The sequence below is a fragment of the Lutjanus erythropterus genome, chromosome 4 (genome assembly GCF_056507025.1).
Source record: "Lutjanus erythropterus isolate fLutEry1 chromosome 4, fLutEry1.hap2, whole genome shotgun sequence".
NCBI classification, from domain to species: Eukaryota; Metazoa; Chordata; class Actinopteri; order Lutjaniformes; family Lutjanidae; genus Lutjanus; species Lutjanus erythropterus.
This window is the reverse complement of record NC_139320.1, coordinates 32,591,747-32,616,148: the sequence shown is the minus strand read 5'-3', so window position 1 is coordinate 32,616,148 and position 24,402 is coordinate 32,591,747. Positions and strand designations below refer to the sequence as shown.

At 39.2% G+C, this 24,402-nt stretch overlaps 1 protein-coding gene across 1 annotated transcript; it reads left to right on the top strand.

Moving 5' to 3' along the window:
• Positions 1 to 2,460: 2,460 nt before the first annotated feature.
• Positions 2,461 to 24,392, top strand: atg16l2 (ATG16 autophagy related 16-like 2 (S. cerevisiae)). The gene is made up of 18 exons (XM_084717675.1): positions 2,461 to 2,827; positions 7,151 to 7,208; positions 7,405 to 7,483; positions 9,383 to 9,456; positions 10,943 to 11,194; positions 11,438 to 11,503; positions 12,086 to 12,175; positions 12,376 to 12,429; positions 13,145 to 13,250; positions 14,173 to 14,278; positions 14,370 to 14,440; positions 14,529 to 14,600; positions 15,364 to 15,484; positions 16,711 to 16,816; positions 19,853 to 20,005; positions 20,098 to 20,145; positions 22,309 to 22,410; positions 23,324 to 24,392. The coding sequence occupies exons 1-18, from the start codon at positions 2,632 to 2,634 to the stop codon at positions 23,415 to 23,417; spliced, it is 1,848 nt and encodes a 615-aa protein (XP_084573801.1). The 5' UTR covers positions 2,461 to 2,631; the 3' UTR covers positions 23,418 to 24,392.
• Positions 24,393 to 24,402: the final 10 nt, after the last annotated feature.

The window sequence follows — 24,402 nt, the reverse complement described above, 5'->3', positions numbered from 1 at the left end:
TTTGTATCTTTCTGTTATCTTGGGGATTCTGCTATCAGAAACTCGAAAGTTGCAAACAGCCCAGGAATACCTCCTGTTTTCTTAAACTTAAATTCCTCTTTAAATTCACTGTATAGATGACATACTCTGGAGTTCAGCAACATCTAGTGATTCCAACATTTGCAGAACAAATTCATAATAAGAGCTCCTTTGCCATCATACCTTCTTCTAGTTGATCACTAATGAAAACAGACATGTAACATTGTGTACCCCCAGTTACTTACAGATGGAGCAGTAGAAAAGCTCTCCATCTCTCCAAGAGTCCAGCTGGAGGCACTAACATGCACATGCAGCCGGAGCAGATATCAAAACACGGACAGAGGATGTCTGATTACAGCATGATAAGTTAGGAAAGAAAGAATGGAGTGTAGAAGAGTGAGAGTCTTTTGTTTCACTCTGAAACCTGTATTTAAACAAATCCCTGTTACAGGATGCTGTCTGTATCTGGCCACCAGGTGACAGTAATGTACCACAAAACAACTCTGGCAGCACTACATCCCACTTTGACTGTGCTGTACTGCACAGTCAAATCTTTAGGAAGATCTCAGTTCTGCAGCATTTTGTGGTTCCAAACTCCTCTTTTGTTAATGTTCCACATGTTCAACGCTCAGATATGTAAAACTGATTCAGTTACAACATGACATTTTTTCAAATTAACCATATTAACCATTGTTTTTTTGTTTTATTTGTTTACTGATCATTTATGTTATTTATTTATTTTTTCATCTAAAGGTGCCTGTCCCACCTTACTGTAAAATTAGCTCTGCAGGTGACTGGCTGTCAGGTTGGGACACTCACACCAGGTGACCCTCAAGAAAATCAAGGTAAAGATCAGTATTAACTGTTTAAACAGCTTGGCATTGAGTATTTTGAGGCACAGTTTAAAAATAGACACATCACTATTGAATTTGTGTATGTTAGATGCTAGCAGTCAGAGCTAACATAGCAGACACTGCTGGCTGCCATTTATCTGCAAAATTGGCAAAAAATGTCTCTACTGCAACAGCTTTAGGTAATTATTTTTTAACCTGGAGCCTAACTGTCCATGTTTTTATGTCTCAGTGACTTATGGGAACAATCATTTTGGCAATTGTTCCAATACTGAGCGACACTGTAATGCAGGGGTGGACAGTTATTTTTTCACAGGGGCCACATGAGAAACTGATCAGGCTGCTGTGGAACAGATACAAATCATAGAGGTTCCTAATAATGACCAAATCTCTAATTATCTAAGTAAATCTAAGTAATGGTCATAAGTGTTTTATATAGGGCACTTCTACTGTTAATCATCCTTTCTGAGCTGCCGTGTGACTTGTGGGTTAATATTTTATTGGTAATGTCCAAACCCTTTTACAGTGTACCATGCTGCATATAGGCTGCAACAATAGTCGCAGCAAAAGCAGAAGAACAACATAAACAACATTGATGTACAACACTGAGTGAATAAAGTTTAATATAAAAGATTCAGTTCATTATCATTAACAAAGAACACAGCACTGAACCCTTTCAAAACAAAGGTCTGATAACAGTTTAATGGTGAGCAAAATGATACTGTCTTTACTAGATGTTTAATTTTCAGTATTTCCATGATAGCCTTTGCCTGCCACATGAACCCCGTCAGTGGGCCGCATCCAACCCTCACTCAGGTTTGCTATAATGTAATTACATAATTACAGAGGCCAGACATAAAAAATAGTTTTAGCCTTTCATCTGTAATTTTAGGCTCTTGTGATTTGTTGTTTAATTATTATGTCATTTAAAAAAATGTTATTAACCACAATACTGTTGGTGTTAATTTGTAATATTTATTGTAGATAATACTAAGGTGCTTTTTTAATCCGTTTGGGTGGATTTCAAGAAATTATTTGTCTGGAAAACACCAATCTAGTGACACAGCATTTAGAAGACTAAGAGGACAGATTTGTCTTGTGTTTTTCGGGTGAAAAATAAGCAGACTGAACCTGAAACAGAGGCAGTTTGGTACAATTTGGTACAATTAAATAAATAAGTTAATTTAAAATATAGATTTTTGATTAAAGGTGTTATTATATTTTTAATGTAATTTTCAGGGTCACTGCTGGCCATTTGGGTGTCTTAAAGAGCATATGTGGAATTATGAAATAAAGGTTCCCTGAAATAAATAATTGTGGATTATAAATTAAAAGCCCCTGAAATAAATAAATGTTGGATTATAAAATAAAAATCCCCTGAAACAATAAATGTGGATGTTATGAATAAAAATATATATTATAAATTAGTTCTGTTGGCGTTAGCAGGTGCAGGGTGTGTTTGTTTTCTTGTTTTTCTCCTCCTCATAAATGCGTTAATGGTCAGAACAGGAAGAGCGGAGAGCGGGCTCTGATTGGCTGACAGACCCGGCAGCTAACAGCCCCGCCCCCCTCCAGAGTGACGAATCTGAAGGGGAAAAAAAAGTTAAAACAACAAAACAAACTAACAGACAAGAAACAGAGGAGGGTGGAGTGACCAACATGGCGGCGGCCGTGACACGGAGCTGTCTGTAACATCAGGCCGGTCTGTGAGCGTCTGTCAGCGGGGAAACAGCATGAAGCAGCCCGGCGGGCTTCCCGCTTCATGGACGCTGTGATCGTCAGCAGCCGCGGAGTCATGACAGATTCACCGGGAGTGTCGGAGCGCAGCGGCCGGGTCCCTGCTCCGTGCGGCCGGGTCCCTGCTCCGGGAGAGACCTGCTGGAAGAGGGACATCGTCCGTCAGCTGAAGCACCGAGACCTGAAACAGCACGCCATGTTCCAGGACCTGATCCGATTCTGTACGACACACAAGTACAAGTTTGATCTGTTTTAAAACTGTGATAGATGGGCTCAGATAACCACAAAACTACAGGAGCTCAGGACAGTGTCACCAAACTCCACTTAAAAATCTGTTAATTTAACAGTTTGGAACTGAAACATATGGGTTCAGGTAACATCTATTATATACTGTAAATTACTCAGTGGTGGAAAGAGTACTGAAAATCTGAACTCAAGTACAAGTAAAGTTACATACCTAAAATATTACTCAGTTACAAGTAAAAGTACAGATGTTACAAAAATACTTAAAAGTACAAAGTGATAGTGTCAAAAACTACTCAGAGTATTAGTTACTTTTTAACCATTGATGTTTAACACATCATCAATAGCAGACATTAAATCAAAGAAGTTTCTGTGTCACTCACCTCTTCAAACTAGGGTTGCATTTAATTAATCATTCATTTTAATGATGCAAAACATGCATCTTTTCTCATGATCCAATTTTTCTGTCCCTTTTTTGTCATTTTAAATTTACTTATTCATCAGATGGCTCTGCCAGACACTAGTGCCATTTCTAGACTGTTTTAAATATTGATTAATACATTTTGAATTGATTAAATTCTTAGAGGCAATTAATAATTAACATTTTTATCAAACCTGTTGTTGCTGCAGTGGCTTTTGTCTTTATGTCCTTATTTTCATTGTCCCCTCTGTGATCAGACAGCCTTATTGGCCACACAAATACAGATGAAAGGTACTCACTCGTGATTTTAAAAGTAACTAAGTAGATGACATAGTATAGAGCATACTTATGTACAAGTAAAAGTACAGCCTGGAAATAACTTCTGTTATTTCCACCTAAATGCATTTTATTTAGTCTCATTTATAAAGTGGGCTAAAATGTCCTCCATTGTTTTCTTGATGAGAGAAAATAAAAGTCAGTAAGATGACTTGTTAACTCAGCCTAAATGCATTTATTCCTTTAACATGTACATACTGTATGTTTTCAATAACACATGTCAGGATAATAAAAGGTGATGTTGGAAATGGCAGTAAAAATGGTCTTTTATGCACAAATTAAGTCTTACTGTTTAGATTTATTGGTAAGGCCTGAGTTTTTATTTTTGTTAGTGTTAGATGTGAAAACAGTCACAGTGGCTCTGCAGGCTCTTTTCTTCTCACTCGTCCTTCAGGTCAGGGGGTGTGTCCAGGAAAAGACAACACTTGTCACCAAAATCTAAGATGACATCTAGTCTCATATTACAATCAGGGCTGCAACTCAGTTATTCAGTCCATAAAATGTCAAAAAACTGTGAAAAATGTTGGGCGAAGTCCAAGATGACGTCTTGTTTTGTCCACAACTTAAAGATATTCAGTTTACTGTCAGAGAGGAGGAAAGAAGCCAGAAAATATTCACATTTACGAAGCTTAGATCAGAGAATTTTGATTTTTTTTTTATTCAAAAATGACTCAAAACAATTAATCAATTAATTAATTCTGTCACAATCTTGTCAATTGAGAAATGGGTCCAAACCTGGAGCATTTGGAGAGACACACACCGCCATCCCTGAGTTTGGACCTGTTCTTTCCTGTAATGATTATTTTCATTATCAATTAATCTGTCAGTCATTTTCTCCATTAATCAAATAGTTGTTTGGTTCATAAAATGTCAAAAAATGTTGATCAGAATCCAAGATGATGTCCTCAGTGTTTCAGTTGTCACCTCCTTCATCACACCTCCAAAAAGAAACAGAAACTGTTCACCTTAAAACAACAAGTTCCTTTATTTTGTTGGCATTCTGGGACAGGAAGTTGTCAGAAAACTAAACCACACGTTGTTCCACTTCCTCTGTGCAGTGACTCATCTGTGACGAACTGTCAGTCTGTTGCTGGTTCACCGTCTGCTGTCAGACAACATGATGCTGATGGATGAAACAATGACTGAGACAAAAGTCGCCCATTAAAATCCAAACAGATCTTAAATACAGATTGTAGGAGGAAACAGTCGTGTCTGTTTTATGATGCTTTTCTGGGTTCAGGTTGAGAGTGAAAAAAATTTTGTGCTGAATTTGACAAATCTAATGAGTTTTGTGCATAAAAAAGGATTTTATTTAGCTTAGAACAACAGGTGGAATGTTAAAAGAACAGAGGTGTGAAGGGAGTTACAATTAAAAAAGACAATAAAGTAAAATGATGGTGTTAGACATTTATTTGATTTATTCAGTTTTAAAACTATACAAATTCAAGACTTTAAAGATAAAAAAATAAGGTGGGAATCTTAAACGTGTCAGATTTTGAATGGAGTTTGGTGTGTGTGTCTCTGTGGCAGAGCTGTGAAAAAAAAACCACAGTTTCTGTTTTGTTTGTTTTGTTTTTCAACAGTTAGTTCCGATGTTAAGATACCAAATTTTCCATCAATACATGAACTTTGCTTTGTCTGATACTGATCCTATACTGCGTTATTTTTTGCCCCGAGACTGTTCCACCCAGTCCCGCCCTACTGTGTTGCGATTGGTGTCTACTAATATGCTGTGATTGGCGAATTGTTGTTGCCTTGATGATGTGTCAGTGAGACTCTTTAATGTTGTGGACGGGTCTATTTAAACCACAAACCATGACTGTTTTTTCATTGTAGTAGTGGGTAAGTAGTTGTGACTAAATTTAAGCAAACTGTGACTGAAAACTGAAAATAATGAGTCAACTAAAGCTAAAAAACATTAATAGTGACATTTAGATTCACACTGGACACAAAGACCAGTGAAAAGTCCTGGTCTTGATGTGCCGGTCTACACTCGTTAAAAAAGTGACGCTCTAATTTGAGTGTGTTAGATAGAACAAGCAAATCCATACAGAAAATGAATGCTAACATGACTTCACCATCCTGGGAAGACTTGGAGAAGGGTCATGTTTTTGGAGTATTGGATTGGTACGTGGATACATGAACCTGCTGATATCAACCACTTCTGCATCGTCACGTCACACACACGACGACACAGATGGTTAAGGAGAGCGACAGACTCCAGGAACAGGAACTGACAATTAAAATCTCACCTCCTGTTCTGTCTGGAGGATAAAGAACCCATGTTGACCAACCGTGTCTCCTCAAACATTTTCTCATCCAGACTCATTTAACTTCTACTTTTGTCTTTTGTCACTGCAGAGCTTCACTGCAGCAAAGAGTTTACATCTGCTTCCACACCAGACCTCACTCCTACTGCTACATAATCTTAATAATATAATATAATATAATATAATATAATATAATATGATATAATGACCATGTTTGTGTAAAGTTAACTGAACCTCACCTTTTCTTCACCCGAGTCTTCCTCTCTGTCTGTTTCAGATTCTTAGGGCTTTACTTTTTTTTCTTGTTACGTCTTTTACATAGTTTTATTGTCTTATTACATCTTTTTAGTCTTGTTGCGCCTTTTAGCCACATTTTGTTACACCTTTTACACAATTTTTATTCTTGTTATGTCTTACAGTGTTTTTCATCTTATTGCATCTTTTTAGTTTTGTTACATCTTAAACATATTGTTCCGTGTATGAAGTAATTTTTCTTATTATGTTTTTCGTTATGCTTTTTATCTTGGTGCGTCCTTTGCATGTTTTTGCATAATGTTTCGTTATGTTACAGGTTTTACTTCCTTCATTGTCTTTTTTTGTTTTCTTACGTCTTTTTCATCTCGTCCCGTCTGTCTTATGTGATGTCCTCTGATGGATCCTCCAGTGAATTGACTTTTCTATGTCTTATTGTTCCGTCCATTTATGTTGAAATCAGTCTTGATGTTAGAAGATGGCGCACAATGATGAAAAATAACAATAATCAATAATTCACCTCAAATGCATTAAAACTAAAGTAATGGGCCTGTTTTGAAAATGTGATGAGGAGAAAGTTCAGATATTTGTGTTCAGATGTAGGGAGGAAAAGTAAAAGGTTGTCAAGTGTTATTACCGGTGATCAGGTGTTATTACCTGTGATCAGTTGTTATTACCGGTGATCAGGTGTTATTACCTGTGATCAAGTGTTATTACCTGTGTGATCAGGTGTTAATACCTGTGATCAGGTGTTATTACCTGTGATCAGGTGTTATTACCTGTGTGATCAGGTGTTATTACCTGTGATCAGGTGTTATTACCCGTGATCAGGTGTTATTACCTGTGTGATCAGGTGTTATTACCCATGATCAGGTGTTATTACCTGTGATCAGGTGTTATTACCTGTGTGATCAGGTGTTATTACCTGTGATCAGGTGTTATTACCTGTGTGATCAGGTGTTATTACCTGTGTGATCAGGTGTTATTACCTGTGACGCTCACTGTGTTCTGTGTGTTTTCAGACACTCAGCTGCTGGAGAAAACCAACCTGGCCAAAGGAATCCTGAGCTGCTCTGTCAGGTAACTCACCTGAACACATCTGGAGACACCTGACCTCTGACACAGTCACAACAGACAGAACTCACTGTGTGTGTGTGTGTGTGTGTGTGTGTGTGTGTGTGTGTGTGTGTGTGTGTGTGTGGATGAGGATGAGGATGAGGATGAGGATGATGATGATGATGATGATGCTGAGGGTGTGTTTGTTTCGTGTCTCCAGACGTCCATCCTGTGACAGCAGCAGCTCCATCTCCTCTCTGCTTCACCGGAACAATCAGCTGAAGAAAACTACAGGAGAGGTACAAACGCTCGCCTGCTGACATCATCACCGCTCCGTGATGTAATGAGGAAGTGTGCAGCTACTCACGGATGAGAGGCTCGTGCTCATGACAACACAGGATGTAAACATGAATGGCATCCCCCTCGGCTGAGCTGTCACCTCTCGTCTGTCAGTAGACTGTGTTTCATTACATGACCGAGAACTTTGTTATGTTTTTGTGCAGTTTTCACTAGACTTGCACCGATTAATTGCCGATGCTCAGAATTGAGCAGGTTTTTAGCGTGACTGGCCCTGACCGTGTCTGTGCCCGTCATTGTCACACATGTATTCTGCACGATGGTCACATTATGCACGCAGCAGATAAACTGACCGTGATATCACTACAGCGCTGATGACAGCTACACACTCAGACACATGTTTGCTTGAAGTTGGTGTCAGCGACAGACAGTCTACAACGAGACAGAGCAGCTGACAGTGTCGCAGAACAGCCGTAAACTCTCTAGTTCTTCATGCTAATGTCTATTGCACTGTGTCCATCTCCGGTTTGTTTACATCTGCTTCCACAGGAGATCAAGTGAAATCAAGTCCCACAAAATCCTGCGAGATTCCACGTTCACCCAATTCATAATCTTAATGTAAAACTATAATAAGGCCTGGCTGTAACCTGGAGGACTTTAGAGAAAATTTAAATAGTATTTAATGAATATTTAATAGTCAGTGTCTTATTATGAACATCTAATTTAATTTTTGCAAGAAAAGTTGCAAAAATGTTTGTGAATGCTGTCAATTACAGTTCTTAGAAAGACTAAAAATTGGAATAAAAAAAAATCAGAATTGGCATGTCAGACCCTTCAAAAAATCGGAAATTGAAATCAGATCAGAGCAGGTAGGTTTTTAAGTCTGACTCTGTGGATTTAAGGACGTCAGACATTAAGTCAGGAAGTGTAAGTCATACTGACTCTAAAAATATGTGCATCATGACTGTGTGCTCAGATTTAAGTTGTGACTCAGAGAAGAATGTTTGACTCAAAATGCAGAAATAATGTCCACCTCCGGTCCCTCTCACCTCTGTCTGTCCTCACGGCCCTCTGAGGACATTACAAATTCTAGAAATATTTTTCTCATCTTTTACCAAGCTAAGACAAGTTTAACTGTGTTGTTAATTCACTGTAAAACACCCGTCATTCAGACTCTGTAGAAAAAAAATGAAACTCACCAAAACCATTTTGCTTCTGATAAAATACAAACTTAAATTCCAGAAAAGTTGTCACAGAGTTAGATGTGAAAATGTTGTTACTCTTCATGCTGTAACTTGTTCAACTCAGTGGGTGTGTGATGCAGAGCTGCACCATTTATCAATTAATTGATCATGAATCGATTCTTAAATTAATCGCCAGCTATTTCGATAAGCAGTTAGTGGGTTTGGGTAATTTTCTGTAAGAAAATGAAACAAAGTTCTCTGATTTCAGCTTCTCAAATGTAAATATTTTCTGTTTTCTCTACTCCTCTCTGACAGTAAACTGAATATCTTGGAGTTTGTGGACAAAATGAGACATTTGCGGACAATGGAACAGGACGAGCAGTGGCTCTAGCTCATTATTTGGAGGCAGACTATTATATTTGCAAAATAAAACAACAATTGACAAAAAAACAACTGGTGAGGAACTGATAGCTGATATATTCATCCAGTCGTGAAGTCTTGACGATATACTGCAGTTTGAATCACAGTCCTGTGTGCAGATCAGTCTGAGTCACAGATGAACTAAATGTGCTGCAGCTTGTAAAGACTGTCAGACTGATGTCGCCTGGAAAACATTAAAGGACACTTCTGTAGATAAACTGCTGTCGGTCGGATCAGAATCACATGTCCCCCTCACTCTTCTTCTTCTCCTTCGTTTTGTTTTGTTTCTGGTTTCAGTTGGCCTATCAGGTGGTGGAGCTGCAGCAGGAGATTAAAATCAGAGAATGTGTTCTGGAGGAGCAACATGCCAGGTGAGTAACACACGCACACACACACACCTGAACCTGTCTGTTCACCTGAGGATGCTCACAGCCGATTGGTTCAGTCTGATCACGTGTCAGCAGGGGAAGGTGCTGAAGACATGGAGCGGAGGAGGTAGATGAAGGAATCTGAGAGAGAATTCAGTGATTCAGCAAATGCAAATGTCACCTTTTATTGCTTCTTTTTCTTCTTCAAACTTATCAAAGTATTCCCGCCCCTTTCAACAAAATATTACCCCTGTTTCCTAGAAACATTCTAATATTTTCATTTTTTTCCCCAAAACTCTTTTCTTGAATTATTCTAACTTTATATCACATTTCAACTTTACTTTTGTACTGTTTTTCTAACAGACGCTTCTGAAGGAGATGTTGATTATTTATATGTTTCCTCCGTGTGCGTAGGCGCCATCTACAGCAGTCTTTCCCAAACTTTTTTTGGGGGGACCACCTGCGGGTCACAACCCAGTGTTTGGAAAAGACTGATCTACAGCTTTTGGTTTTATGCCCCCACCTAAAGTTCAAGGTGGGGGTGCAGCATCCTCCCAGTCCTGTGGTAAAGCAGCGTAAAATTATCAACGACTTCTACATTTCATTGGTGTTTGAAAAGACCACTAATAAAGTCATAGCATGGTTTTATAATTCTTTATGTTTAATTTACATGATGTCACGTTGTGTGCGTCTTGTGTGTTTCTGGCCGAGTGCTTTAAATAGTGAACAAGTACAAAGAGCCATGAATTCAAAGCATTAATACAGTTGGTTGAGTAAGTTGTGGCTCTGTCATCTGAAGTAGAGACACAACAGCATGTCTGTCCCCAGCTCTGTATGGACACACTTCAAAACAATAAACAATCAAGATGCAAAGTGTAGAGACGACCAAAAGTTCCCGTAGAATCCGTTCAGAATCTCACACCAAGTGAGTGAGAGCTTTTGCTTTTTAACCTGATTATGAAAGTTATTAGTTTGACTGTTTCTAACAAAGCGGTCCACACAGTGCAGCATCTGAACGCAAACAGAATATTGAATCTGTCTCAACTCAATATCATCATTTCTTTATAACACAAAGAATTATAAAATATCATTCCGTGAGGCTGTTCAGTCAGACAGGTTATAAACTTCCTGTCGACATGTCATCCTCACAGCTGTGGTAAAGGTCAAGCTGCTGCACAGTTAATAATATGTTCATTATAATGTTGATTGATGTTGAAATGATCCTCTGCCTCAGTAATTATTAATACCACCAGATGACAGAGGAAAGTGGTCAGGTTTAGAACCCACAATTCCCCTTGTTAAATATTTGCCAGAAATAGAATCAGTGACATTATACCTTACAGCAAGAGCAGCTTCTATTACCAGGATAGAAAATTTGTAGTAGAATTTAATGTCTACTCTTCACCACATCACAACATCTGACATTACATGGCCTCCCCACCCCGGCTCCGCCAAATGTTTAACCCAAGTCCATGATCTTTGTGGTCAGACTGTCGGAGGAGGAGCATCGGCTGGCCGGTGCATTCGATGCTCGTCAGGAGCTGCAGGAGCGGGTGGAGCGGGTTCAGGGAGAGAACATGGCGTTGAAGATGGAGTACGACACCCTGCTGGAGCGACAGAGAGGGGCGGAGACAACACTCAGAGAGGAGAAGGTCCGAGGAGTCCACCTGCTGGAGGACATGATCCACCTGAAACAACAGGCCGCCGCCCGCATGAACAGCCGCAACGAACGCAGGTCCAGGTACCTGAACCCACCACACACCTGTTAATCACACAGTTAATGAGGTCCAGGTACCTGAACACACCACGCACCCATTCATCGCACAGTAAATGAGGCGGTCCAGGTACCTGAACACACCACGCACCCGTTCATCGCACAGTTAATGAGGAGGTCCTGGTACCTGCACACACCACATACCAGTTCATCACACAGTCAATGAGGTCCTGGTACCTGAACACACCTCTCCTGTCTGTATGTTGTCAGGGCTCGAGAAGCGAACCTGCAGAAGCAGCTGCAGACAGCTGCGAGGTCAAAGGTCACTGTGGACAGGTGAGATCTCAAACATCTGTTTTTAAAATCTGCACTTCATTTCTGCTTCACATCATGTTGGAATATTTCTGAATATTTTGAGCAAAAGTCAGAATATTCTAATATTTCTAGGCCTGTCACTGTAATTATTTATTGTTATGGACTTACCTGACAGTATATGTACACAACCCATTTCTGCTGACCTTGATTTTGCCTGATGTGTTTACATGTGTGTTTTGTTACATAAGAATGTTTTGTAAACAGTCTGAAAGTATTTGCTGTTTGTTTGTGTGGTTTTATTTTATTCACAGTTCAGGATATTTATATATTTAAGGATATTTAAATATTTTTATGATATTTTGATAACTTTAAGAATGATATTTTTCTGGTTCAATATTTTCAGGAAATTTTAATATTGTTATGATATTTTATTATTATTTTGTTATATTGTTATATCAGTGGCATAAAAAGGTCTTGTGAATGAATGAATGTGTCTCTTGTGTGTCTGTGGAGACACTTCAGTGTGATGATGATGATGATGATGACGATGATGATGATGATGACGATGATCGTGTTGCACCTCAGTGGGATTTTGTGTTTCAGTTCCTCCAGCGCTCCGACCTCTAGATCCACGTCTCCAAAGAATGAAAACCACAACGGGTCCACAGGAAGAGGACACACCAGACTCTTCAGGTGAGACGCCTTCACACATGACAAATACTCATTACCATTATTATTGTTAAATTATGATTATTCTTATTTTTTAAATCTTCATCAAGTTTTTCTTGTGAAGTTGTAGTGAGACTGAAGTTGATTATTTTTCTCGTTAGCGCTCAGAGTTTAGTCACCCAGAGAATGAGTGGATGTTTTCTCAGTTTCCGTCTGTCTCTCAGATCAGCGTCGGCGACGTCACCGAGGATCCTCACGTCCATCAGAGAGCTGTTTGAGTGAGTCCTCATGTTTACTTTAGATTTGGATGATTTTCTCTGCTTGTTCATTTAAGCACTGGAGAGTGAAAGTTAACCTGTAAACTTCACTGACAGAGTGGGGAAGCAACTGAGTACAAATACTTTTTACTTTTCCTCCCTATGTTTGAACACAAATATTTATTCTTTCTACTTCAGAACAGGCTCATTACTTTAGTTTTAATGTATTTGAGGGATATAATTGTGCTGTTGGTGTGTTTAAGCCCTCAGCCTTTTGAGGTTTTTGGAGCGTTCCACAACTTTTAGTGTTTTGTTGCTCCTGAACCAACAGAACGGCAGTAGATTTACAAAAAACAACAGTTTGTCAGTTTGAACATTAAATATCTTGTCTTTGTGCTGTAACTTCAACTGAATAAAAACTGAAACTGATTTGCAAATTATTGCATTAATTTTATGTTTTACACAACATCCTGGCTTTTTTTGGAATCAGGGTTATAATAAAGATATAGATATAATCAGGGTTGTTAATTATTTGTTGTTTATTGTATGAAGAAGACACTGCTGAACTGTTGACATCAGACAGCGGTGGATAGCCGGGTATGAAGCAGCTTTATATGTGTAAATAACATTAATATTTATCCAAATAAATCTAAAGGTCGTGTGTGTGTGTGTGTGTGTGTGTGTGTGCGTGTGTGTGTGTGTGTGTGTGTGTGTGTGTGGCTGTGTGTGATGTCAGCAGGAAGAGGCGTGGTCACTCAGTCTGCAGTCTGGAGGAGGATCTGATGTGTCCTGTAGGAATCTGTGTGTCAGCGAGAGTCCCTGTCAGAGCTCGACACATACTGGTAAAAATACACACTGAATACACACCGAGTACACACAGTACATCTGACACTGAGGACACAACATTAATAACATCAACATCAACTCGATTATCATCTCTGTCAGGCCTGCTATTTTTTCATAGGTGTACTTATTTATTTATGTATATATTCATTTATTAATTTATTTTTTTATTTAGACTAAATGACATTTCATACTTTTGTTTTACTTCTGTTCTGACTGACTGTTCTGACTAGTCTCTATTATAGGTTACAGACAAAAATACATTTGAAAAACAGATTTACAGTTTCACAGGCAGTTTGCAATAAAAAAAAAGAACATTGAGTTTACTGGTACTGAACAGCACTTTATATTTATTAAACATCTTTAAGTAGATGTAGTTTTTGAACTAAAATGAGTTCTGTGGTCGTTTAGTTTCTGCAGCTCTCTCATAATAAACCTCTGTCTCCCCCCTGTGGAGACGCCTCAGACTGCAGGCTGTGAACCAGCAGACAGAGAGCGAGTGATGACATCAGTGTTCATCTGTAACTTGGTTCTGATGGATCATTTGTTATCAGACGTATGACATCATCGCTGTGATGATCCATTCTGCTGCAGCAAACACTGATGCTTTTTGTTAATAAAGATTATTTGAATTTAAGAATTAAGACACACACACGCAGTGAGTGTTCCTGTGTGTTTAACAAAGAGCTCCTCTGTGTGCGCCTCATTACCCATCATGCCTCTCTCTGTCACATTTTGAAGAAGCAGCAGGTTCGACTCTGAGCTACATTTCAGTCTTTGTTATGAAATATTCACACACACCCGAGTATTATTCACGTAGGGTTTTTTTATGTTTATTTCCTCTGAAATAATTACACCGTAACCCTTTAAGTTTGTGCAGTGAGGGCTGGTGTCAGCTGTTTCCTGCTCTCTGTCTGTCAGGAAGCTCACGATCAGGGCATCAACGCCGTGAGGTTCAGCTGCAGCTCCGACCTGCTGGCCACCGGAGGAACAGACAGAGTCATCAAACTGTGGGAGGTCAGAGCAGGTACCTGCTTTATTTTACTAATATTACTATTATTAATTATGTTGTTAATACTTTTGATGAGCTGTTGTGACCTCACTGATGATGTCATCAGGCTCGCTGACTCACAGAGCGACTCTGGACGGCAGCACAGAGGGGATCACCTGCATCGACTTCAACCCGATGGTAAAAACACGACGTGAGGCTGAATTTAAAATCTGCTGCTGGAGGAAGCTGCTCTGATGACTGACGGTCTGTCTGTGATTCTCTGCAGGACCACAGGATCCTCGCCGCCTCATACGATAAGTCCGCCCTGCTGTGGCAGCGGGACGAGTCCGTTCCCAAGGTAACCGTGAAGTTTGTGAAACTTCACACAGCAGTGAAGAATCAGTGTGTAAACTGGCTCACAGCGCCCTCTGCTGCTGACAAAAGAGACACACTCAAACAAAATCCAACCTTTACATCCTGATGAACACAAAATTAAAAGCATGCAATCACAATGCATATCAACAAGCCGCAACCTGAGTGAGGAACAAAACTCTAGAAAATGTAAAGAAATATGACTCTATTATTAAATGGCTGATAAAATCAGACATATCGAATTCAATGTTTGATGTTCTTTTAGTATAATAAAGGTGAACAATCACCTTATCTTTTTGTGATGTATCCTTCCAGAATAAAGTGGCATTTAATAAAAACTCTACATTGGTTGATATTTAGCAGCAGCTTTATAATCACATTCATAATCTAACAATTTGTCTCTGAATCTTCACAACAGAGAAACAATTGAAAGAGGAACTGAAGCTCTTTATTTCAAACAGGAACAGAAAAAAATGGAACTGAAATTAAAACTGCCATCCATCTTCATGTCTAATATGAATATTCCCTCTGTGCAGTGGTGTAGATTCAACTTCTGAGTCTCCTGATATTGTTTATATTGTTCCTATTTTTATTTTTTATACATTTTCTTTGTTTTAAATTGTTCATATTTTTTCTACATTTTCTCACTTCTTTCTAGTTTTCCATTTTGCTGCTATAACACTACATTTTTCCATTGTGGGACTAATAAAGGAACATCTTATCTTATCTTGTGTGTCTCTGTGTCTCAGTTGACTCTCACAGGTCACAGCAGGAAGGTGACAGCAGCGAGGTTCTGCAGCGTTCCTTATCAGGTGGTGACGGGCAGCGCAGACAGAACCATCAGACTGTGGGACCTGCACCGAGCCGCCTGTGAGTTTCATCATTAAACATTAAAACTAAGAGGCTTTTTTGTGTGTATTTATTTATTTATTTTTTACTTTTTGCACACAAATCACACCAAAGGACGAACCAAAATCTCAAGAAATCTGTATTCATATCAGCCTCTATGACCAACCACCTGGCGCCTGTGAGAACAGTGAGAACTGTGCTTCAGTCTGGTGGAAGGTTTTAACATTTTTTTTAAATCATTCTCAGTGTGTTAAAACACAGAAAATCGTCCTAAAGTTTGTGTTGTTGATTTCTCACGCTGTCACTGATAAACAGAACCAGACCTGACCGGGTCAAGACTTTTAAATTCAGCTTTTTCTTCATATAAGTTGCCAAAAACACAACCTGCCACCACATTACTGTTGGTTGTTCGTATAACTAGAGCTACAATGATTAATGTAGTAATCAATTATTAATCAGTTATTAAATTAATTGCTTGGCCGTCCATGACCCTGTCCCCGGTTCAGCACTGTTCCTTCCTTGGACCACTTTTGATAGATACTGTCCACTGCAGACCAAGAACACCCCACAAGAGCTGCATTTTTGGAGATGCTCTGACTCAGTCGTCTAACCATCACAATGTGACCGTCGTCAAACTTGCTCAAATCCTTACGCTCGCTCATTTTTCCTGCTTCTAACACATCAACTTTGAGGACAAAATGTTCACTTGCTGCCTGATATATCCCACCCACTAACAGGAGCCATGATGAAGAGATAATCAGTGTTCTTCACTTCACCTGTCAGTGGTCATAATGTTCTGACTGATCGGTGTTGCTGTGTAAGTGAAGATTCTCAGTGAGCAACATTATAGAATTCTACTGTGGTCAAAGGTAATTTTAGTATAGAATATAAAACACGCTATAGAATATAACATAGAGGCTGGAAAATGAGCGGTGATATAGTAAATGAAAATGTCATTGTTTTAATGATAATATGTGGTTGTCACAAAATCTCCCGCACGCCGTTTGGGAACCACTGATTTAATTAACAAATGTGTGGTGGTGTGTTGATGTTGTAAAGTGAATAAAATAAGCGAAGGAGGACAAACCTCAGCAGGCTGTGACATCAGCAGTCAGGATGTCTGCAGGGAGAGACAGACAGACAGACAGACAGACGCTGCTGACTGACAGCAGGAGTCGTCTCACTGATCAATGACTGATCGATATCTGGTTAATGATGGGCTGATGAAGGTGGACTGATGTCTGCAGGTGTGCAGGTGGCTGAAGTGGCGTCATACTGCAGTGACCTGGTCTGTTCTGAGAACTCTATCATCAGTGGACACTACGACTCCAAGATCAGGGTCTGGGACACCAGGTGACACTTCACTCCTTCAGCACTTTCTTTTATATTTTTCCCTTAATTGCTTAATTGCTTCAGCATCTCACTGTACCGCTGTTACACTTCTTTGGTTTCTTAATTGCCCCCTTGCACAGTGTCACTGTTTCACCTCTGCACAGTGTCACTTAACTTGGAGTCTGTTATTAATATGTTCACATATGGTAGTATCACATTTAAACCTGATATTGACACGTTCCCACCTGGTATTGACACGTTCCCACCTGATATTGACACGTTCCCACCTGGTATCGACACGTTCCCACCTGATATTAACACGTTCCCACCTGATATTAACACATTCACACCTGATATTAACATGTTCCCACCTAATATAAACACGTTCACACCTGATATTAACACGTTCACACCTGATATTCACATATTCACACCTGATATTCACACGTTCACACCTGGTATTCACATGTTCCCACCTGATATTCACATGTTCCCACCTGGTATAAACACGTTACTGCCTGATATTGAAACGTTCACACCTGGTATTAACACGTTCACACCTGGTATTAACACGTTCATAGCTGGTATTAACACGTTCCCACCTGGTATTAACACGTTCACACCTGGTATTAACGCGTTCATACCTGGTATTAACACGTTCCCACCTGGTATTAACATGTTCACACCTGGTATTAACATAGTATCCTCTGCTAGTTATTTTTGGCTGACTTTTTGTGATCAGTTTTAGCCATCGTTGTCAGATCAGGTTGTGTCATAGTTTTTCACAGGGGAATACTGGTGGCTGATTATTAGTAGAACTAAATGTTAAAAATTTTGCACATTTTTCATTTTAATTTCAGATTTTTCCAGGGAAGAAACAGATTGTATTGTCTGTGTTATTGTTTTCAGCTGCTGCCTGTACATGATTACTTCATGTTTACCCATGCGTTCGACACTGTTCTTTTGGGTCACCTGACCCTATGCAGGACACAACAGCCAAATGGACTTCACTTCCACTTCATTTTTCTACCACTTCACCGTATTACTGTTTCATTTGATCACTTCACCCCTTCATCCCCTCAGCTCTCTGCATGTTCCGTCTCCTTCAGTAGAATCAGTAGAGTCAGGTTCTGATGGATTTACTGAACATAGTGTCGGTGTCAACAGTAGAATCACAGTAGAATCTTCTCTCTGTCTCTGACTGATGGATGTGATTTAAACCTGGTGACACCTCTCATTCATCCTGCTGGCCGTCGCCACGGCGACTCCCGTCTCTCTCTGTTACCTAGCAACAGCTCAGCTCACAGACCACCTCCCTCCCCCCCTTCCTGCCTGTAGAGTCTGAAGCAGCTGATGATTGACATCTCTGTCCTCCAGTCACACACCAGCATCAACCCTCCCTGCACCTGATTGGACACTTGCATCACTCACTGAGCTGTGATTGGTCAGATTTTGATAAAAATAAGAATGTTTTTATTTAATTGTCTACCTTCATTTATTATTTAGATATGTCTTTTTAATAGAAAACAGTCACTTGAAGACATTGCACATAAGAAGGAACACAAACTGAGGCACAGCACAGGGTCAGGTTTCAAGAAAACAAGGTTGAAATATATTCATCCATAAAATCATGGCAGTTCCAGAGAACTGAGGGAGCTCAGAACCAGAGATAAATATGTTAACATAAAACACAATAAAAGCTGTTGAATGATGAGGATTTTAATCGAACCATTCAAACAATAAAAACGATTAGATTAAAATGAAATTAAAAATGTTATGAGCAGCAACTGGAGACCGAAACTCTTCCGATTTTTAAATTAGACGAACATGTCAGCAGAGATGGAAATCATCATCCTAAACTCTCCACTGAAGATGAACTTAATCTCAATAAAAACATCTTCTGCTTCTCTGTTTTACTTCGACATATCAACGTGACATTCAGCAGAATCTGACTGACTTTATTGAGTTTGTATTTATAATCTTTAAAGTCATTTATACCAGTCTGAGTGAAGACCAGAAGTCCAGTAATTCTTGACAAAGGACAGCTACCAAGTAGGCGTGTGACCATTTCAAATCTAAATTGAAAATTGATCAGAATCAAAAGAAGGATCAGCAGTTGTCTCTTCTTAGAAAACAAACGCTTCAAAGACGACAGTGTAGCTCAGCAGCAGCACTTCTCACTGACGGTAACAGAGATGTGTCCCAATTCTTTGATTGACCCTCGCTGTCCACGTCACTACAGTTATCCAACAGCTACCTCAGGACACCGTCAACATGAACAGGGACTTTTTATTTCTCTATTGTGACAGTGACACAACACACACACAGCCTTTCAGTAACTCACTCACAGTAATTATAACTCCATGTTAAATAGAACCTCGCACAGTCAACTCATGTTTTCACCCGTCCATCCAATCACCTGCCAGGTGTTTTTTTTTTTTTTTAAGTGCCTGCCCTTTTCCAGACAGTTCCTAGGGATGACTTCCCAGATGGTTCTTTGGAACAAACCATTGGGTGTGTCAGTTTAGAAATGTCCACCATGTTTGAAAATTATTGGGGCAAAAAAGAAAAGAAAAGAAAAGAAACTCTACAAACTATGATGATGTGATATTTATTGAGATCTAAACGAAGCCAACATGTTGTCTGTCATCTGAAGAACAAGATTTCCTCTGCAGCTCTACAGTACCTCATTATAATGCTGTTTTCTCACTTTTTTCATCATGCATGTGAATAACTTAACTTTACCGTAGATCACCCTCAGTGTTTTCATCTGTTATGACAGACGACCTTGAGATTTTTCTGTCAGTGATGGAAAATATTCAGTTAACATGATGTTTGTATTGGACACCTTGACGTTTATCTCTTCCTTAATCAAAGTGCCAAAAAAAACCCATCACATGCAGTTGAGTTGTACAAGAAGACTGAAAGGATGTGAGGTGGCAGAACGTCACATGATCACAGAACCATTTCACCATATTGATTTACCAGTGATTGATCACTCAGTCATCTTCCCATGTTGTGAACATGTATCAGCTCAGCTGATCTGTTGTCATTCAGGACGGTCAGCTGTGTTCAGGAGCTTCCTGCTCAGGGTAAAGTCACCTCACTGGACATCAGCTCCGACCAGCGCCAGCTGCTCAGCTGCTGCCGTGACGACTGCCTCCAGCTGGTCGACCTGAGGAGGTGGAGCAACGACCGCGTGTGCTTCAGGTAAGAACTTAATGAAGACACTTAAATGAAGTTCCAAGTTTGTGTGATTATTGTGATGATGTTCATTGACTGTGTGTGTTTGTGTCTGTCAGAGCGGAGGGCTTTAAATGTGGCAGCGACAGCACCAAAGCTGTGATCAGGTGAGTTGAGAATCATTGAAGGGACAGTTCACCCAAAAATGAAAATTCAGTCCTTATCTACTCACCCTCATGCTGATTGAAGGTTTATTTTGTTAGTCCACAAACACTGCTGGAGTTTCACAGGAAAACAGTGTTGCAGAATTTCCCAGACAGGAAGTGAATGGTGACCAAACGTAAAAAATAACAGAATAAAAACATAAAAGGCCTCCATACCACTCGTGTGGCGTAATCCAAGTCTCATAAAGACTTCTGTGTTTAAAGTGTTACTTCAGATTCACTGAAGTCACACAAACTCACCAGCTTCTTCTGTCATTACTATGGTTCAGATGGTTCAGCCGAGCTCCCTAAATGAGCTCTGGGTGGAGGAGGAATCTGATTACTGACCTGCTGCATGTGCACATGGTTTTCCACATGGCGCACATGACCAGGAGGAAAACTGTGTTGTAAAACTAAAATAGATTCCACCTCTTTCACACCAGGCAGAGATGGAACTAATAACATGATTATTTGCTGGAACGAAGTGTCTTTAATGAGTTTTACCTGCTGTGAAAAAGGTCCAAGAATCTGATTAATGAACCTTCTGATGCTGCAAAGCTTCAAAACATCAAATCAAATCCAAGATGTGTCTATAAATATGTTTTGCTCTCGATTTCACTGTCAATGAAAAACTCCAGTTAGGGCAAAATTTAACCCACATTTTGAGACACCATGATGAGAGCAGCATGGAGTTCGTTTTTTGGATGTTTCCTGCATTATTTTTCACTACTGGTGTCAGCTGTTTTATTCAGGACATAGTTAATTCATCATCGGGTTTTTGTGTATTAATGTATGATGGAGAAAAGATCCATGTCTGATCACAACATTCCACCAGAAAACCGAGAGACGGAGAGAGATGAAAATAGAGACAGACAGAGAGAGAGACATGAAATGCTGCGTGGTTCATTTTCTGCAGTTTCCATGACAACAGCAGGGCCGGGATGCTTCGTGTTGGTTCAGCTCTCTGACAGAAACACTAAATATATAAGTGTGTTTCTAACCGAACGCACACAGACACACAGACAGTCAGGATTCCCTGCTGGGTTCTCTCTCTGAGGTTCCACACAGAAACAATTATCATAAATCCTCTCAGATCTACAAGATGAAACATTAATGTGTTAAAATTAACAGGACGCAAACCTTCATATGTTTTATGTTTCACATTATAACCATAACTGTTAGTTTGGTAATTTGGTTTCAGTTAAATGACACAACAGAGACGTCGTTCTGAAACACTGCATGCTGTCTGGACCAACTGGTAATAGCAGTTAGATAGTCAACTTATTAAGCAGTCGTGTTTCTTCTGAATAATTTTTTCAAATTTTGACTGAAAAAAACTGACAGAGCCATTGAAACCAAGTGCATATTAAATTATTATTATTCCTTTATTATCCACATTTGTCCATCCAGGTTTAACTTTAATTTACAACCACAAGAAAATTACACAACATTTATAAACATGCAGACTTGTTGTTCATGCTTTAAAAAAATATACATTTAATTCCATTAGGACTTGACATGGGACTTGTTGGTCCTGACTTAAATTTGGATTTGACTTGAGATTTGTTGGTCTCGACTTGGCACTTGAATTGACATTTGTCGTTCTTGATGTTGATATTAAAGAGACTTGCTAGTCTGTTAGTTGGCTTTGAATTGGGACTTCATTTGAGAATTGTTGGTCTGGATTTACCCCTTGACATGACAATTGTTGATCTTGAATTAGGACTTTACTTGGGACTTGTTGGTCTCGACTTGGACCTAACTCGAAAACCAACAGGTACTTGTGACTTGCTCAATAGTGACTTGGTTCTCACATCTTCTCAGCCTGACACAACTGACCCTGACTGTTATGTTTACCTCTGATCCTGAACTCGAGCTGAGACTCGGTGCCGTCATTTTTTCTTCATGTCATTAATAACAGTTTATCCAAAACACCAGCTTCAGTCTCAGTTCAGAGAGACGTTTGAACCAAACTGAATCTTCAGTGCTCTGACATGTTGGCTTCATGTTTGGGATAACTGAACCCATAGAAGAACTTAAGCCCCTCCAGGTTCATCCACATGTCTCAGGTTCTATGTGTGATGCTGTTAGAACGGTTCAGTCTAACCCACCGTTCTCTCTCATCAGTCCAGACGGTTGCTTCCTTGCAGCCGGATCAGCAGATGGCACCGTTTACATCTGGAACGTCTCCACTGGCAACCTGGAGACCCGCCTACCTGACAAACACAGGTAAGCAACTAGTGGTACTGATCAGCTGATCAATACATGAATCAGTCACGACAGTTTTAAAACAAAACATTTTTGCAGACTGTCTGTGCATTCATTTCTGACTGTTTAGCACCTTAGAAGCTACTTATGTATGCATGTTTTCATTTTTTCAGATCAATTTTGTGATTTTTACAAAATAAAAGTTGCCAGGAATTCAAAATACAAGAAAAATGAAAGGCGGCTGCAAAAATGTAAAAATCTTTAGTGATAAGAGCAGTTTGTGATTGAAATATTGTTAATTATAATGCAGTACATTTATTTATTTTGGGGGGCCTGTTTCATTTAATTGATATAAGGATTTATGTGAGTCACTGAAAATAATCAAAATTTAAGACCAATAAGTGCCAAATAATCATTCAAAAAATGTCTTTCAACAAATGTTGTATGATCTATAGACATGATTCTGTGTGAAATCTGTCATTTTACCAATATAATATATATATATATATGGTAAATATACATGTGCTACTAAAAAACTGAATATTAAAGTGATCCTGTAAATTTATATTGATTGATTGACTGATAGATTGATATATTTTTTATTTTAAACATAATAAAGAAAACAAAAAAGTAAAAGATTTCAAAAATATGTTTAGAATAACAAAATGAAAACGTAAAGAACAGAAAACAGACAATAAATTCAATAAAGAAATTCTCAAAAAACAACATAGTTTACATGCTTGAAAAGGAATGAGAGGAAGTATGAACTTATTTAACCCCACCCCTTCTCCACTACCTCATTAATATATATAAAGATTAATAGAAAAAAAACAGTGGCCCCAGGACACGTCCCTGAGGGCCTCCACGAGTCAAAGATCTGCCGACATAAATGTTGTACTGCTCCTTTAACAGCCCGTCTCCTCTCCGTCTTCAGTTCGTCCATCAGTGCCGTGTCCTGGTCTCTGTCCGGTGAATACTTTGTCAGCGTGGACAAGAGTAGGATGGCCGTCCTCTGGAGTGACATCTGAACCAGCCAATCCACAAAGAGGTCACGTTGTCACAGCAACATGCCACACAACAAACTAAAAAACAAATTCATCTGAGAGGTGTTAAAGGGAACATTTGTGTGTTTTTTTTTTACTTGTTGATTGGACAGGGGGGATGTGAAGCTTTCTGCCTGGTGCCTTTTTTTAATTTGCTTTTTATAACAAAACAGATGAACATTAATACAAAGACGAGAGAAAATCACTGACTGTCTGATAACATGAAGCTTTATTGACTGTAAAAACAGTTTCTGCAACCGAAACATCGAAACATTCTTGCGATGTTTGACACTTTCCACAGTGAACTTACTTTGTAGAAAGAACAAATTCATTATGAGACCAACGTGTTCCAGCTTCATCATCGTCATCACACAGCGCATCACATCACAAACAACACCAACAGAGTAAGAGTAGAAAACGTCCTTTTACCAGGCAGAGACGTCGAGTGGAACCTGATCAGAATGAGCACTTTAGAAAGAGAACGCACTGCAGTTTATGTAACGCATTTCTAGTCTGTCAACCAGCAGTGTTAGAAGATATTGATACGCTTCAGTATCACAGTGTTGTAGTTTGTGATACTGTATCAGCTCTCAAAAACTCTGTATCATGATGTCGTGATACAGGCAGAGATTTGTGGCAGTGGTTCATTTTATTTTATTTTCATAGTAGGGATGTTCCTGTTGATTAAACGCAAAATTTAATTTAGACTAGTCGACTAGTCTAACACTAAGAAAACACTCAGACAGCATTTAAAATTAAGCAGAATTTATTCATTTATAATGTTAAACACTGTCAAAAATACTGTGTGACTCATTTGAAGACGTTAATCACAGTCTACAATCGCCAAATTGTACTTTAAATGCTGCTGAAATGTGCGCTACTTTGCGCTATGCAATACAAGCCTTACACATTTATGTACAAAACATGACAGCAACTCAATAAATGCTTCACCTTTTCAGACCGAGGAGGG